This window comes from Pyxicephalus adspersus, chromosome Z (genome assembly GCF_032062135.1).
Source record: "Pyxicephalus adspersus chromosome Z, UCB_Pads_2.0, whole genome shotgun sequence".
Lineage (NCBI taxonomy): Eukaryota > Metazoa > Chordata > Amphibia > Anura > Pyxicephalidae > Pyxicephalus > Pyxicephalus adspersus.
In genome coordinates, this window is record NC_092871.1 from 73,870,181 (window position 1) to 73,885,123 (window position 14,943).

General features: G+C 35.8%; 1 protein-coding gene across 3 annotated transcripts in view; it reads left to right on the forward strand.

Annotated features, from left to right (window-relative positions):
• Positions 1-13,664, forward strand: part of L1CAM (L1 cell adhesion molecule) — a 214,613-nt gene extending 200,949 nt beyond the window's left edge. For all 3 annotated transcript variants that reach the window (XM_072431770.1, XM_072431771.1, XM_072431772.1), the window contains one exon: positions 8,887-13,664. In XM_072431770.1, the coding sequence (XP_072287871.1) occupies positions 8,887-9,118 (232 nt within the window). In that variant the 3' untranslated portion in view covers positions 9,119-13,664. The remainder of the gene's footprint in view (positions 1-8,886) is intronic.
• Positions 13,665-14,943: the final 1,279 nt, after the last annotated feature.

The window sequence follows — 14,943 nt, forward strand, 5'->3', positions numbered from 1 at the left end:
ACAATTGAAAATCCTGGATTTTCACAACTATCTTATTGACAATAGTTATAAACCATTGAGTTTGATGATATTTCAGCTTTGTCAGTTTGGGGTGGAAATTACCAAAATGCCTAATTTGTACCTACAATAGAAGATCAACAGAGTGGAGAGTGGGGGTGAATCTTTCCAAAAGAAAAAAACTTGCCCTTGCATACACATTCGTTTTTTGTTTGTTTTTCATAACATTATTTAAAAAGAAGAAAGGAGTGTGACAGACTAAAACAAAATACAATATACAGTATCATGAAAACCAAAATTAAATAAAGAGATTATGACATGTGTGAAATCCTGCAACAATATGGAAATTAACTCTATCAACTGCAGTAGTTTTCCCCAAGAGCCTATAGGGATACTAAAAAAAGCACTCCATCTCTCTGGGGCCAATAGGAGCAGATAGTGGACAAGAGAGAAGAAGAAAGAGCTCTGGCAGTGTGTCAGAGGCCACAGGTTTGCAAGACAATGTGGAATTGCAAAATTGAGAGAGGAGGACCTCTCCAACTTACCTCCTCACTGCCCACACCTTCATACAGCAGCATTGGCTGCATTTTTAATTATTTCACTCAATGTAGACTGCAGAGTTTCCACCAGATTGACTTTATTCTTTTAATATTTGTAAAGGAGGGATTTAAGAGGGGTGGGTAACAATAATAGGGCAAGTAAGGAAAGAACCGAAAGGGGTAGGAAAGCTTAGTAACAGAGTGGGGAAAGGTAATCCAGGGAAGAGGAAGAGCCAGGGATGTGGGTATGGCCTATTCAAAGAATAATTCCATACATAACTTATAGTGCCCCAGCCAGCAGCACAGCTGATAGCCCATGTGGAGAAAGTACACGGGGCATGCCAAGGAAAACACACTACTTTCTGAAAAGAAAAACATTTATTACATAATTACAGATAACAATACTAGGCCACTTATCAGAGTCAAAAGTGGTATATACTCTTCTCTCATATTGGTCAGCAATAACTTATACAGTTATACAGTTATTTAATGGTAAATTTTAAGGACACATTAAACACTAGAACACATAAAACTAAATAAAGATGTTCAAGAGTCTGATCTCAAACATATGTCTTGGTGGAATTCGTCTCATTACTAAAGGAAGTTTCCAAAATTGCATGGACAAGTGGAGCATTTTTGGATTTTCCACCAACTGATAAAACTGAAATATTTTCAAGGACCCATTATACATTTTGTCTTTTAGATATTTGTATTCTGCTTGTGTTATTGTGCAGATTTAGACTAATTTGATGACCGAATTTGAAGGAGAGTCTTATGGATATCATTGTAAGAGATCTGTGGTGTTGTGCTGGAGGTCATGTTGAGTGTCCATGTCAAGGAAAATAGAAAAGATAGAAGATGGAGAGAGGAAACGCCAACATAGGAAATCTCTGGTAGACTCACTAAGTGGGTTCAGTGGTTTGGTGTGCAGAGAGAATGGAAAGTAAATGTACGGTAATATAAGGGATGGAGAAGAATGAGTATTCTTTGGAGAGACCCATTGTTTTCAAGGGAAATGACCACACCAGTCCACTACACTGCCTAAATGAGAGGCAAGATTTCTTTGGGAGACAGGGTATGTCTACTAAAATTAGTTTTGGGACCATATAAATATATAAGTAAAGTGGAGTATAGAGTTGACTTAAGGAAATTTCAAAGTGCAGTTCTTGGAAATGGGGAGCTTCAAGCTGAACAACTTGATGTTAGAGAGATCAATTTTGAAATTTCAAAGAGAAACATACCTATGAAATTTGGAAAGAGAAAATCTAGCATTGTGATGCAAGGGTTAGTAAGGGAACATATTAAAATCTCCACATATGCTGCTACCCTATGAGAGATTCATGAGTTACATGGATAATCTCAGTGCCTCCTGATGCAGAGGACAGGTTCTATGGCAAGGGGATACATCAGTGAGGCATAAGGGACAACCCTGTCTTATACCATTGAAAATAGAGAATAATAAAGAAATGTGACCATAATAAATGTCTTTAATCCAAGAAAGCATGTTAGCACTAAAACCAATATTGTATAAGGTAGCTTTCATAAAAAAAAAGTCCATCTGGTTGAAGACCTCTGCATCTGTATACAAAACAAAATTCAGCTTAATGACGTAAACGACGTTATCCCAATGGCGTAAACGACATTATCCCCTGCCTTCCTGGTTTTAATAAAAACTAACTGAACAAATAGTAAAATTTTGTAAAGATGAAAAATCAGTGTGTGAGAATTTTCAATAAAGCTTACTGGTTTTATTTGAGAAGGCAAATGTGAGGGTCATTACTTTCTTTTAAGATGGTAATAAGTACCTTGAGAATCATTTGGAAGACTAGAATGACAAGTGAAGGAATACCGAGAGAAAATACAAGATATACCATATTAAAAAGAAAAAATGTAGAAAGTTGTAAATTTGTTGGGCCTGGGGATTTACATGTGTTGTTTTTTTTTTTTGATAACTATGGCACGTTCTTCCAAGTAATTAGAGCATCCATAGGTTCCCTAGTTGCAGTATCTAGTTAAGGAATCCCGGAGGCATGTAAGTAATCCAAAATTTTAATAATATCCACTTGAGTTTTTTTTTTTTATCAAACAAGGTTTAGGATGATATACTTAGCAATGATGCACATGGAAGGCCTTTCAATATGTGTGTGTAGCCAAGGTGACTAGTTGAATATGAAAAAGGCCCTTGAGAAAAATGATATACCATCCTCTTTATTCTACATTTCTCAGAATACCAAGGAACTTTACTGCAAAATGGGATACTAGTTCCCAATGCACTGGAGTCAAGCTGCACAACAAAATTGTGCCAAATTTTTGACATTTTTTTCACATCAGTCAAGACTATTCTCTTCTATTCAGGTACACTGAAATATTTGACATATAGAGAAATAACAGTAATATTAGCAATAATGACCTATGCCTTTGTAGCTCTCATAAAGTGTCTGGGGGAAATCACATGAATATAAAAATAAAGAGGAAAGGACGAGGGACATCAAGGGTAGAGCAAGGGTAAAAAGGAGAGAGAAAAAGATGGGAAGAAAGACATGGGGGTGGGGGATCCACTTTATTGTATATTGATTCCAAGGATTAGAGAAATGCAATTATACCAACTATCCAAACATAATAATCTCATATTAGCTGACCTTAGAAGCATGGGAGAGGGAATAAAGAAGGTGGCTGCACAGACATGAGAGTCTTTGAGAATAGCAGAATCCCTGGGAGGAAAGCCAAGCAACAAGACAAGGATTGATGTAGGAGTTGAACCAGATAATGCAAAATTGGTTTTCCAGTCATGAGTCCATTAAGTCCATAACTTCTTAATTGTGGCTTGCAGGGTCAGAACAAAGTCATGTTGGCATCTGGTAAATCATTGGATAAGAAAGATCTGGTGTAAGATGCAACCGATCAGGAACACAAAAAGCATTTGTATTCAGAAAGTAAACAAGAAAAAAAAAAATTCACAAAGATTTTTTTTTTTTTTTTTAACGGACACAGTTATATACCTTAATAACTGTAGTGGACACTTTTTTTGCCAGACACTCCTATTTCACTATTACAGGGTTTCAGTTTCCAGCTGAGGTCCTCTACTTAATGTTCTTACCTATTACATTTTGGCAATGACTGACCATAGACCAACATTTGAGGCATATTTTTGTTATAAAAATCCTTGACTAAAGAAGAGTTGTTATCACTAGCCATTTACACAGAACTGATTTCAGCTCCTGAAAAAAATGCTTTTTGTTTCTTTATTCAATTTCACAATCATGAATGTGCTCTATAGTAACAACGTTAGATATATACCTTAGATATCCTAAAATCACTAAAAAGGTTCTGACCTGTTTTTTATGATCATGACTAGGTTCATATTTCAATTGCTTCAGTCTGGTTTTTCTTTGTGCACTTTTTTTTTTTAAACTGAGTTTTTTTTTAAATTTTTTAACATGAACAAACGAAACATGACAATACAGGTACGAGATCAATATACACGAAACAACAACTGTGAAAAATGTAGATGAACAAAAGCATATATCCATGTCCAAAGGTAGCAAATACTACTTTCAAATAATATAGAGTCCAGAATGCATAGTAGAGGCTGAAAACAGACATAAATACAAGAATCACAGAACACACAAAACAAAACAAATGACAATAGAATATTAAATAGAATAGACAGTAGAATATTCCAGGGTCAAGTATGCACAACCGCACCCTAGACCTGTAATTGGGAGTAAAAGGTGTCCCAGGGTTCCCAAATTAATTTAAATTTGCCCACTTTGTTTTGAAGAAAAGCTCAAGATTTTCCAACAGACAAACATCTTATAAAGAAATCCTCTAAATATAGAGGTATATTGGATTTCCACCTGGCTGAAATCAGGGTGCAATCCGCTACTAAAATAGGAGTAGCAAGTTTCCTGGTAAGTTTGGGAAGACCTGTGAGGGGCAGCCCCAGTAAATGGTTAAGCCGATCTAGTAAGATCTGTTGGCTCATATCCTTAAGCAGCTTATGAACACAAGCCCAATAACTCTGAATAATGGGATAGTACCAAAATATTTTTTCCAGGGCTCCCCTCTGTGTCCCGCATTGCCAGCAAATAGGGTCCACAGTGGGAAACAATCTGTGCAATAAATCAGGCATATGGTACCATCTAAATATTATTTTGTATAATTTTTTTTTTTATAAAGTACAAATTGAACTTTTATGTGCTGCTTCCCAAATATCTGACCACTCGTCGCTATCCAAAGTACAGCCTAATATAGATTCCCATCTACTCATATATGGAAATTTACTAGAGGTCCTTCATATGGATGTGTAAAGGAGGTGGTAGATCGAGGAGATAAGACCTTTAGGGGACTGCCCATGCATATTCTCTAAAAAAGATGACCTCTGTAAATCTGGGTGTCTGATTGAGGGGGAGGGCATGATGTCTAATCTGAATATACGCAAAAAAGGAGGTTTGAGGAAGGTCAAATTTAGCCTAAAGTTCCGAGAAAGAAAGTAACTTCTTTTCTACAGGATATTCCTAAAATGAAATAGCCCCCTATTCCCCCAGGCCTGACACATCCCCCTGGTAACACTATCAGGCAGTAGTGGGTTGTGGATAATAGATGTAATTACCGAAGCTAGAGAGGAGAAACCAAATTTATTCTTATAGGTCCGCCATAGGTTCCTTGTAAATATCATTGGCGAGAGCATATCCTTACCTGCCAGTAAAAGGGAAGAACTCCATAGCATCACATTAGGGTGGATCAGGGCAATCCAAGATTCCTCCAGTTCCCTACAAATAAGAGGGGAAGCTAACGTGGACCAAGAAGGCAAATAGCGTAAATGGGCCGCCACATAATATTTGATCAAATCTGGAGCCCCCAGACCCCCAAACTTCCTTGGTGTGCAAACCACTGACATAGAAAGTCTATGCCTCTTATGTGCCCAAATGATTTTTAGAAAACCAGCCTATAACTTTTTCAGGGCCTGGACAGGAACCTGTACTGGTAGAGTCTGAAACAAATATAAAAGCTTAGGCAGAAGCATCATTTTTAGGAATGCTATACGTCCCTAAAGCGATAATGGATTTGCTTTCCACTTCTTTAAGCTCCTGAAACATTGAGGGAAAATTATGTGAGTATAACTGGTTATATGTAGCCGTAATTTGGGTACCTAAATACCTAAATAGAGTTCCCCTGCGACATAAAAGGGTACCTGTCCCACAACACTGAGAGTTGCAAGGCCAGCATATGTAAGGGTAAGGCTTCCATTTTTGAGGATTTCACGTTATAGCTAGAAATTTCACCAAATGAGTGGAGTTCAGACCACAGGTTCGGGAGGGTAATAGTAGGTTGTGTTAGCTTAAGAACTACATCATCCGCGTATAGTGAATTCTTATAGAAGGATCCTTTTGCCCGGACACCCTGGATATGTGGATTAGACCGTATTTTTGTGGCCAAAGGTTCAATACACAGGGCAAAAAGAAGGGGGGACAGGGGACATCCTTGTCACGTCCCATTTTTTATAGAAAATTGCATAGAAGAGGCATGTGGCAACTTAACAGAGGCTGTATGGCTTCTATAGAGGAACCAAATTGCTCTAACAAAGGTCCTGAGAATGCCATTTTAGCAAGTGTGGAGAACATAAATGGCTAACTAAGGTGGTCAAAAGCTTTCTCCACATCCAAACTAAGGACCAAGGACGGAGTCTTGCATTTGTTAAGGAAGTCTATAACGTTAACAACCCTTCGAGTATTATCACTTGCATGATGGTATAGGATAAAGCCAGTTTGGTCCCCATGCACCAGATACGGGAAAAATTTGGAAAACCCGTTTGCCAATAGCTTGGTGTGAATTTTGAGGTGCGAGTTAAGTAATGCGATAGGCTTATAGTTGGTACAATCTATCAGATCCTTGCCAGGTTTGGGTATGACCGTGATGTGGGAGCTGGACATAGAGGGTGGTATAGGCTTGCCCTGCAGAAAATCATTAAAAAATACTTCCAATTGTGGAAGTAAATCTGGCAAAAAGCTTTTGTAGTCTAGGTAAGATAAGCCATCAGGACCAGGAGCTTTATTAGAAGGAAGATGAGAAATGACCTGAGATTTCTTCCCCACTAATGGGGTGGTTAAGTTGTTCCAGGTGCTCCTCTGTTAGCTGAGAGAGATCTTATTCTGCTAAATAGGAGTCTATTTTCACCTGCAGAGTACTCCCTGGAGAGATCTGCGCTTGGTGTACCACTTGATACAATTGAGTATAGTATTCCTCAAAACGGAAAGCTATATGGGACGGATCATATCTTATTATCCCCGTTTCGTCTTCTTTGTGCACTTTTTTAATTAGAATTCTTTTGACTGAAGCCTGAGTCCCATTTAAAGCAAATGGCATGACACCGTACTGGTACAGCCTATTTGGTGTCAAAAAAGCTATATTTACCTCTCTGTTAGGGGAACCTCTCTGCCCTCTCAGTTAAGGGAACCTTGCAATACTTCATGAAACTCATTTACCTGTGGCATTTGCCAGGCAAGAAAGAAATCTGTGTGTTTTGTTTAATTTCCTGAAGGTGCTTCATCCAGCGTAGGGGGGAGCATTATGGGACTGAATATGAGATTCCTGTATGAGGGCTAGCATTTTCTGTTCTTTACCTGAAATAAATTTTGTTTGAGTTTCGGGCACCTGATAATATTTTAAAATATATTAGTTCATTTTAAGAATTACCCAGTTGAACTATCATTTTTTCTGCAAGAATTTAACTTCTGAAAATTAGTGGTGGACATGGTCTCTAACATTCTTTTCTGGTGGTGATATTTTTAAATGCTTTTTTCTGAAAGAATCTCATGATCCTTCCAGGGTTATTTAGGTTATAACTGCAATATAAAAAGGGGCCATTATTAACAAGCTGGTATACCGAGAAGTTGAAATCACTGATTTTCTCTCACTCTCTCTATCCCTTTGGTGCTTTACAGTTTATCCCAGATTCTGAAGCAGGCATCAAAAGTAATAATCTGTTGATGGGGTAAAACCTCTAATTTTATCCTATCGGTTATAAACTTATACTTTCACCTTTTGGGTAAGCTGCTTACATTTCTAAACTTTGGGCATGACTGCTCTTGTCCTATATTTGTGCAATACTTTTTTTGTGAGAAGTGGACTTTTCTCTCCATGTTTTCATGGGCTATATCTAGGAGTCCTTGGGGATAACGACCATACAATCGTTCAAATTGGGAAAACCCTGTGGACAAAGGTGGCATTTCTCTTACTGAAAACATTAGGTATAGTAACAGGAATTCACATTTTTTCCAATTGTATTGTATATTTTTCAATACAGCACAATGCAAGCAAACATGGACCGTAAAGTTCTGTGAGCCCCTAATGCATTTGTTTATTTATATGCCACTAATTTGGAATGAATGCCACCTCAATGCACAAAACAGAGTATTGTGTTTTGCTGCAATAAATAAGGTCAGTTGAAGACATGTTTTTGTTGCATGATCTGTTATAACTAAAGTACTGTATACTTGTTTTTGTAAGTATACTTGAGTGTTTTACAGCAGGCATGTGAAACTCAATTTAAACAATGGTTGAGTGGTAGGTAAGAGTATAGGTTTTTTTTTTACTGTAGAATAGCTGGGGCTTTTATTCAAATAATCATCAAATTAGCTGCGGCCCACAAAAGAAGTTTTACAGGATGAAGGCCAAAAATACCAACTTGGCATGCGTTTTAGAGAATGCTACCTGCTGCCCACTGCTGTTGTTCTGTGCATGTTTCAATGGGCCCAATTTATTAAAGCTCTCCAAGGTTCGAGAGGAAATGCTCTCATCAGTGAAGCTGGTTGATCCAGCAAACCTGGAATGTTACATCTTATATGTGATCATCTATAACAATTTTGCTTTTAGAACAGTTTTTTCTTTTTTCATATATCTATTTAAAAAAAATGTAATTTATGTCCATGTAAAAGACAAAATAATTGTATAGAAGGTACAAACTCTAGCACTAAATAATTTTGTCCTTATAATGTACACAATCATTGAAAGCCTATATATTTCTTTGCACATACAATTACACGTTTAGGTGTCCTAATAAATAAGCCTGGTAGACTTTTTCATTTGTTTTTTACATGCCTTTTTTTAATAAAAGTATATTCAAAGTGCATAGCAAGCATATATCCAAAGGATAATAATGCTGCATATTTTATCACATATATAAAAAAAAAAAAAAAAAAAAAAAAAACACACACACACACACCTGTAAAACCATCACAGCAGGAAAAACAATAAAAAATAATCGATTAAAATTCCTTGGACATAAACAGTTTCCTTTACCTTGAATAACACAACACTAAAAATACATTTGCATTTATTTTTTTCCTAGTGACAACGATGAGAAGCCATTCACTAGCAGCCAGCCCTCTCTGAATGGAGATGTAAAGCCACTTGGAAGTGATGACAGCTTGGCCGACTATGGAGGAAGTGTGGATGTCCAATTTAACGAGGATGGTTCCTTCATTGGCCAATACAGCGGTAAAAAGGAAAAGGAAGCCACTGGTGGTAATGACAGCTCTGGTGCAACCTCGCCAGTTAACCCCAACATCACAATTGAATAAAGAAACAAATTAGAAAAGGAACAATGGTATAAGGAAAAAAAAATAAGGGACAGGGAGTTGGAAGATTCTGGACAATTTGCCAATTTGCCATTTTGCTTTTTTTTTTTTTTTTTTTTTTTTTATTGTGGCTTGCAGACCTTTTTACCAATTTGGTGCTAGAATCTCTTGCACCAAAAAGGTAAAAAGGTTTTACTACTGTATTTGTTGGATTGCAACTTCATTAATTGTAAGCAAACAAAATGAACTAAGAGGGAAATAAATGGTACTGGTGTCTACTGCAAAGGATAGGTACCACTGTTCTCATTATCATTTAATAAAATAGAAAAAACTAAAATATGTAACAAAATACATCATAATGAATGCACGTATATGAAAATTAAATTAAAAAAATACAAAAAAAAGAAAAACCAAAGAAAGAAAAAAATTTCTCTTTCATGCCAAGTTCCATATTTACATGGACCTGTGTTACTTTTCTATGTGTCTTTTTGTTTTGGATTGTTCTCTTCTTATGTCTTCTGCCAGCTCGACAGAAATTCTGTGTGCAGCTTGCCAAAAAGAAGAATAGAGTACTGTATGCATCTATGTATTTTCAATCACCACAGTACCTTTTGTGATTCTCTTCATTTTCTAAACTTATCAATAATCTGCTAATGATCAAACCAGAATCTAGGGTCCATTTAGTAATTCTGCTAGTAAAAAATCAGTTTAGAAAATATTTGTTTTTTACAATATTTAATTCACAGCCTCTTTTTTCTTAGAAGAAAAGGGTGTATTGATGGTATTGGTAAACACTTGCCTAAAAATCTGCCTCAAGGAAAGAAGTACTGTTACAAAAACATTAAAAACAGTAAAGATGTGACATAATACAGATTCATGATTGTCAACGGTTTTCGCAAGTAGGCATAAATAGAATGTGTGTGATGAAAAATAATTCTATAGGCCATCAAAATTGCTTGCTGAAATCCATATGAATATGTAATATATTAATTAGATCCATATTAAAACCTATAAAAAAAATAATTTAATTTAAAATGATTGATTTTACTTATTACAGAAAAAATCAAACATCTAAAGATTTGTCATCAGTTGATTTTCTTAAAAAAATTAATATTTTAATTGACTGCCCAACCCCAAATTCTAGACTGAAGCATTAGCTGAATGTACAAGAACTAATATTATGGGCCTTATTTATCAAAGCTCCCAAAGACTCTAATGGGTGAAACTGGGTGATTCAGCAAACCTGGAATGGATTTCTTTAAATAATTTGCTATTTGGAAAATGTTTTCAATCTTTGACCAGATCCATTCCAGGCTTGCTGGATCATCCAGGTTTACCTATGATATTCTTTCTTCTCCAGTCTTGGAGAGCTTTGCTAAACCAGGCCCTTTGAATCAAGAACCATTTAGGTACCTTCTACTGCAAGGAACAACTACATTTGTCATATAGGAATATTAGAAATGGAGAGTCAGTCTGAATTATTGTAAGCAACACTCTTTCTAATGTAATGTTGGTATTGGGTATCTGAAATTGTCAGTTAGGCACCCATATTTGTCTCTATCATGCTGATTGAGACCCATAAGTGTAGATGTTCAACAGAGACAATCAAATCCCTATAATCTTTTTCAAGATAAGTAAGGTACTTTGTTCCTTAAGGGAGGAAGAAGAACAAATTTCCTTAATTCCCATTGTCCTTTCTCAGGGGCAGGTGCAACAAAATGGGTAAGGTGCTTACATGGAGATACTATCCCAGTCACCTTATCTACCTGTGCCTCAGGGTTCTCCCCATAAAGTAGTCCTTATCTATATTCCTGTGTTTTTGCAGTAACACACAACAGTGTTTTTGCTTCACATGTGGTTTCCTGGAGAATATTTCCAGACAAAAGTGCTTTGTATAGATAAAAGGTACTGTTTTTTTAACTGCTACCCCTGTCTGGTATCACATGTATCTGGATGTTTAAATTCATTTCTGTGCGGAAGTGGGAGGGAAGGTAGTTTTGTGAGAGCTGTAAGAAAACAATGCCAGGAAAAAAATATAAAAACAAATTATGTGATTAGTGCTAATTTATGTAGTGTAGACCTTCGTAAAATGCTTTGACAGTAAACATGAGAAATAGTAAAGTGCATATACTTTGGCAGTCAGTCATAAAGATTGATAGATGCCTAAATAGATGCCTAGAAAAGGCGTGAGACAGACTGGAAAATGCTAATCTACAATTGTTTTATCTCTCCCCAATTAGCACCTTTTAGTGGATGAAACAAATATTTACCATGTAAATATTTACTGCGCAATTAATAAAATAATTTTAAAGCTGAACTCCAGGCATAACTATTATAGCATTTCACCATTCCTTAAATGTCACATGTAAAACAAATAAATGTCCTTACTTATAAAGGCTGGTATAACCCGTTTATACCATTGTGTTGTGGGATGGATACTTACTGCATCACAATGCAAAGTACACTCATAAACAAGGGAGTTACCAGCACAAAACTGGTTGCTTTGCTGGAGACAAGCAAATTGATAATCGTGATAATCAGTAGCTGCAGACTAAAACTTCAAAAGTTGGGACATGTCTGAGTGGGGTCAGATTGCAGGGTGCATATGTACATCATTGGATCTGTGCATTGTGCAAATGACAGTTATTTATTACAATACACTGTCATTTAAAGCTTAGGGACATGTCAATGTGGGTTCAAATCAAAGTATGCCTGTACCAGCTCCCCTTACTGGAAGTCTTGTGAGGTGATTACATTACAACACCAGCATAGCTGGGTCCAGTACTGTGAAGGCAGCAATTGGGTGACCTCTTGCCTGTCACAGAAAAGATTTATAAATGACTGGTCATAATGAAAGATAATTTCTAACCAGAGACCTTTGTAGCTTCAATCTCACGCGAGGTATAAGCACATAATAGGGCAAATAATGTACCATTTGGAGATAGGACTACACGTGCTGCAAATGAATGTGTACATTGAGTTGCTTGGAGTTCATATTTAAGTACGGTATTTACACATTTTAGGTGCATAATTTCAGATACATTTTCTTTAAGGCTTTCTTCTGCCCTTGGACACCTTCTTAATAAAAGGGTATTTTTAGCTCTCATGTTTATATTTCAGGCTTTTTTGTTTTTACACTTTACCAAACTGTAAGGTGCATTGGCATGCACCAATTTCAAAATGTGCTCTTTTAATTCTCCTGCAATAACAGACACAAGATTTTGAGCATTGATTTGTGTTGCAATAAAGCAACTTATTGATATACACACATTACTAGCGTTTTGAACCCTAGCACAATAAGGCAGGACATTTCCAACACACATGCATTTTAGCGCACCACAGCACATATTAATTTTGTTCCTGTACATTAGTAACCTGTTTATTCAGAATAGACTGGCTTGATGCAATGCTTGTTAATATGTGGTATTTTAAAGAAAATTGGGAAGTGTGGATGGGCAACAAATGTTAAGAAGTAGTAAAGGCTCCAGGTTACATTACAGAGATAATAAATTGGAGATAGCAGATCTATCATGCAAAATAATAAAATGTACGCTCACAGGCCCTTTCCTCTGCCTCAGTTCCTCAAAGTTGCTTTTTAATTTTGCCTTTGTACCTCAGCTTTGGAAATACTTGTAATCAGATTCCCCAAAGTCAAGTTGCTAACAAGCTATATAATGTGCACATCAATGTGTCTTTACACAAAGGTGTCATCAATGAAAGAACTTGGTGTGAATAAAGGTAGCTCTCTGCACCTTTACTTCTGCCATTTGGGTCAGCCAAGCAGTTATTCTAAGGTTGTAGGTACATTTTTTTGTTATAACTACCAGCATTGGAAACAAATGTTCAAATATATGCGAGATAGTAAACAAGAATACCATATTGCTAGTTTTTATCAGCAGGAGGACCACTTCATGTCTCTCATTTTTTATTTAGATACAATGTATTATACAAAAATATCTATGGTAAAGAAAACTGTTAACTTACATAATACATATCAGCCTAATTTGTCAGTGCTCTACAGCAGTTTAAACTAAGTTTATGACACTTTATTATTTCACTCTTATTCTGTAAACTTTAGCAACCAATTTGATATCATCATAATAAAGTCAATTGACATGCTTGCTAAGGGATTCTGTTCTTTGTATTGTTCTTCCTATGATACATTAGATATTTTGTTATTTAGAAATGAAGAGAAAAATTCTGACTGGTGATGTCTCTATGTTGCAGTAGGTACTGTGCTCAAATGAGGCTTATTTTCCTGGCATTGTTTGACAGCATATTTAAATGTTCAGACTTAGAATTTACCCTCCAGTTCTGAAGATCAGAATTAACACTTTTGCAGTTGGAGTGGGGACTGTAAGCACCCCCAATTGTGAAAAGGGTTAAAGAGGAATCGGCCTGCATTGGGGTAGGTGCAAATTGTACCTTTTTGAATGTAAATAGTGTTCTGAAATTTGTATCTGCCAGTAGAATATAGACCTATGACATACGTAAGTCCTGTCTATAGCTTAGTATTGTTAAAGAAAAATACAAACTATATCATGATAAACATGGGCTGCTTTGTGTTATTTATTTTATATACATGTCTTCTTGACTAGAGAACTCTAGGTATGTATGTAAATTACCTTTGGCTTACATGTGTACTATTTCAAATCATGAAACCCTTTTTCAGTTAAGTCATAAGTTAACTGTATTGAGCCTTTGTTATATTGTATATGGTTCCTTAAGGTGAAATATATTCCACTCTGCAAAACTCATGGAAGTGAAGAGATGTGTTGATGTTCACTAAAAATCCTTGCAGTGGGGTTACCAAAACCTAAAGGCAAAAAGTTCTTTGTAATGTTTATTTCCTCTCAGGTTGCTTTTCTGGGCATCCAATATCCCACAACCTCTTCCTAGTGGTCAAAGGGTCTGACATCATCCTCCATTGTCAATAGTAATAGTAGTAACAGGATTCTATATTCAGGAGGACTGGTTGAATACTTTGTCGTCTGGAATTGCAAATAAAAAATAAAAATAGAGAGGGGTTTTTGAGGCTAAGTACAATAAAATAAATTTTTCAAACCATAAGTATAACATAACAACATTACGTGCTGGTATGTATTGATCTTTCCTGTACCCATTAAAACAGCAAGGGCTCGGGATTGCTGATCTAGCCAGAATATAATTACTAAGATTTAACTGTATTGCATTTGTGCCTTTTATACGTTTCGCCTTTTGGCTTCTTCAGGTGTGTAGACAAAAATTGTCTATTCTTTGGAAAAGAAAAGTATTTCTAATTCAGGTAAGACTAGGATATTTGAGCACAATTACATGTTCAAATAAGTGGAGGATATGTGGATGCAAATACATGTAGTATATATACATAGAAAATCTATGGGTACAGATACATATAATATATATTGATATATATATACAAATCATTCAATTATCCCATCATACACAGAAAAAAATATCTATTTATGCATCAAGACAGATATTCAGCATACATAAAAACAATAACTTAAAAAGTTGTGGTGAAAAGTTGTTGATAAAATAATGGTAGGTAATGAACAAAGTTTGGTAATGAACCAGTGATTAGTAAGAAGTTAATCATCTCTATGGTTAATATAATATATATATATATTGTTAAGATGATAAAATAAATAATTGTAATGGTCGTGGTATAATGTTGAGATATGGTAAAAAGGTGGCAGGGATAGAAAATATCAAGTGTCTAGTGATTAATGAAAGGTATATTTGTTTTTAAGATGAGGATATTGGATAAGGGTAATAAAGTCAAATAGAGTATTAGGAGTGAATGATATTTGTTATTCAAATTAATGTGT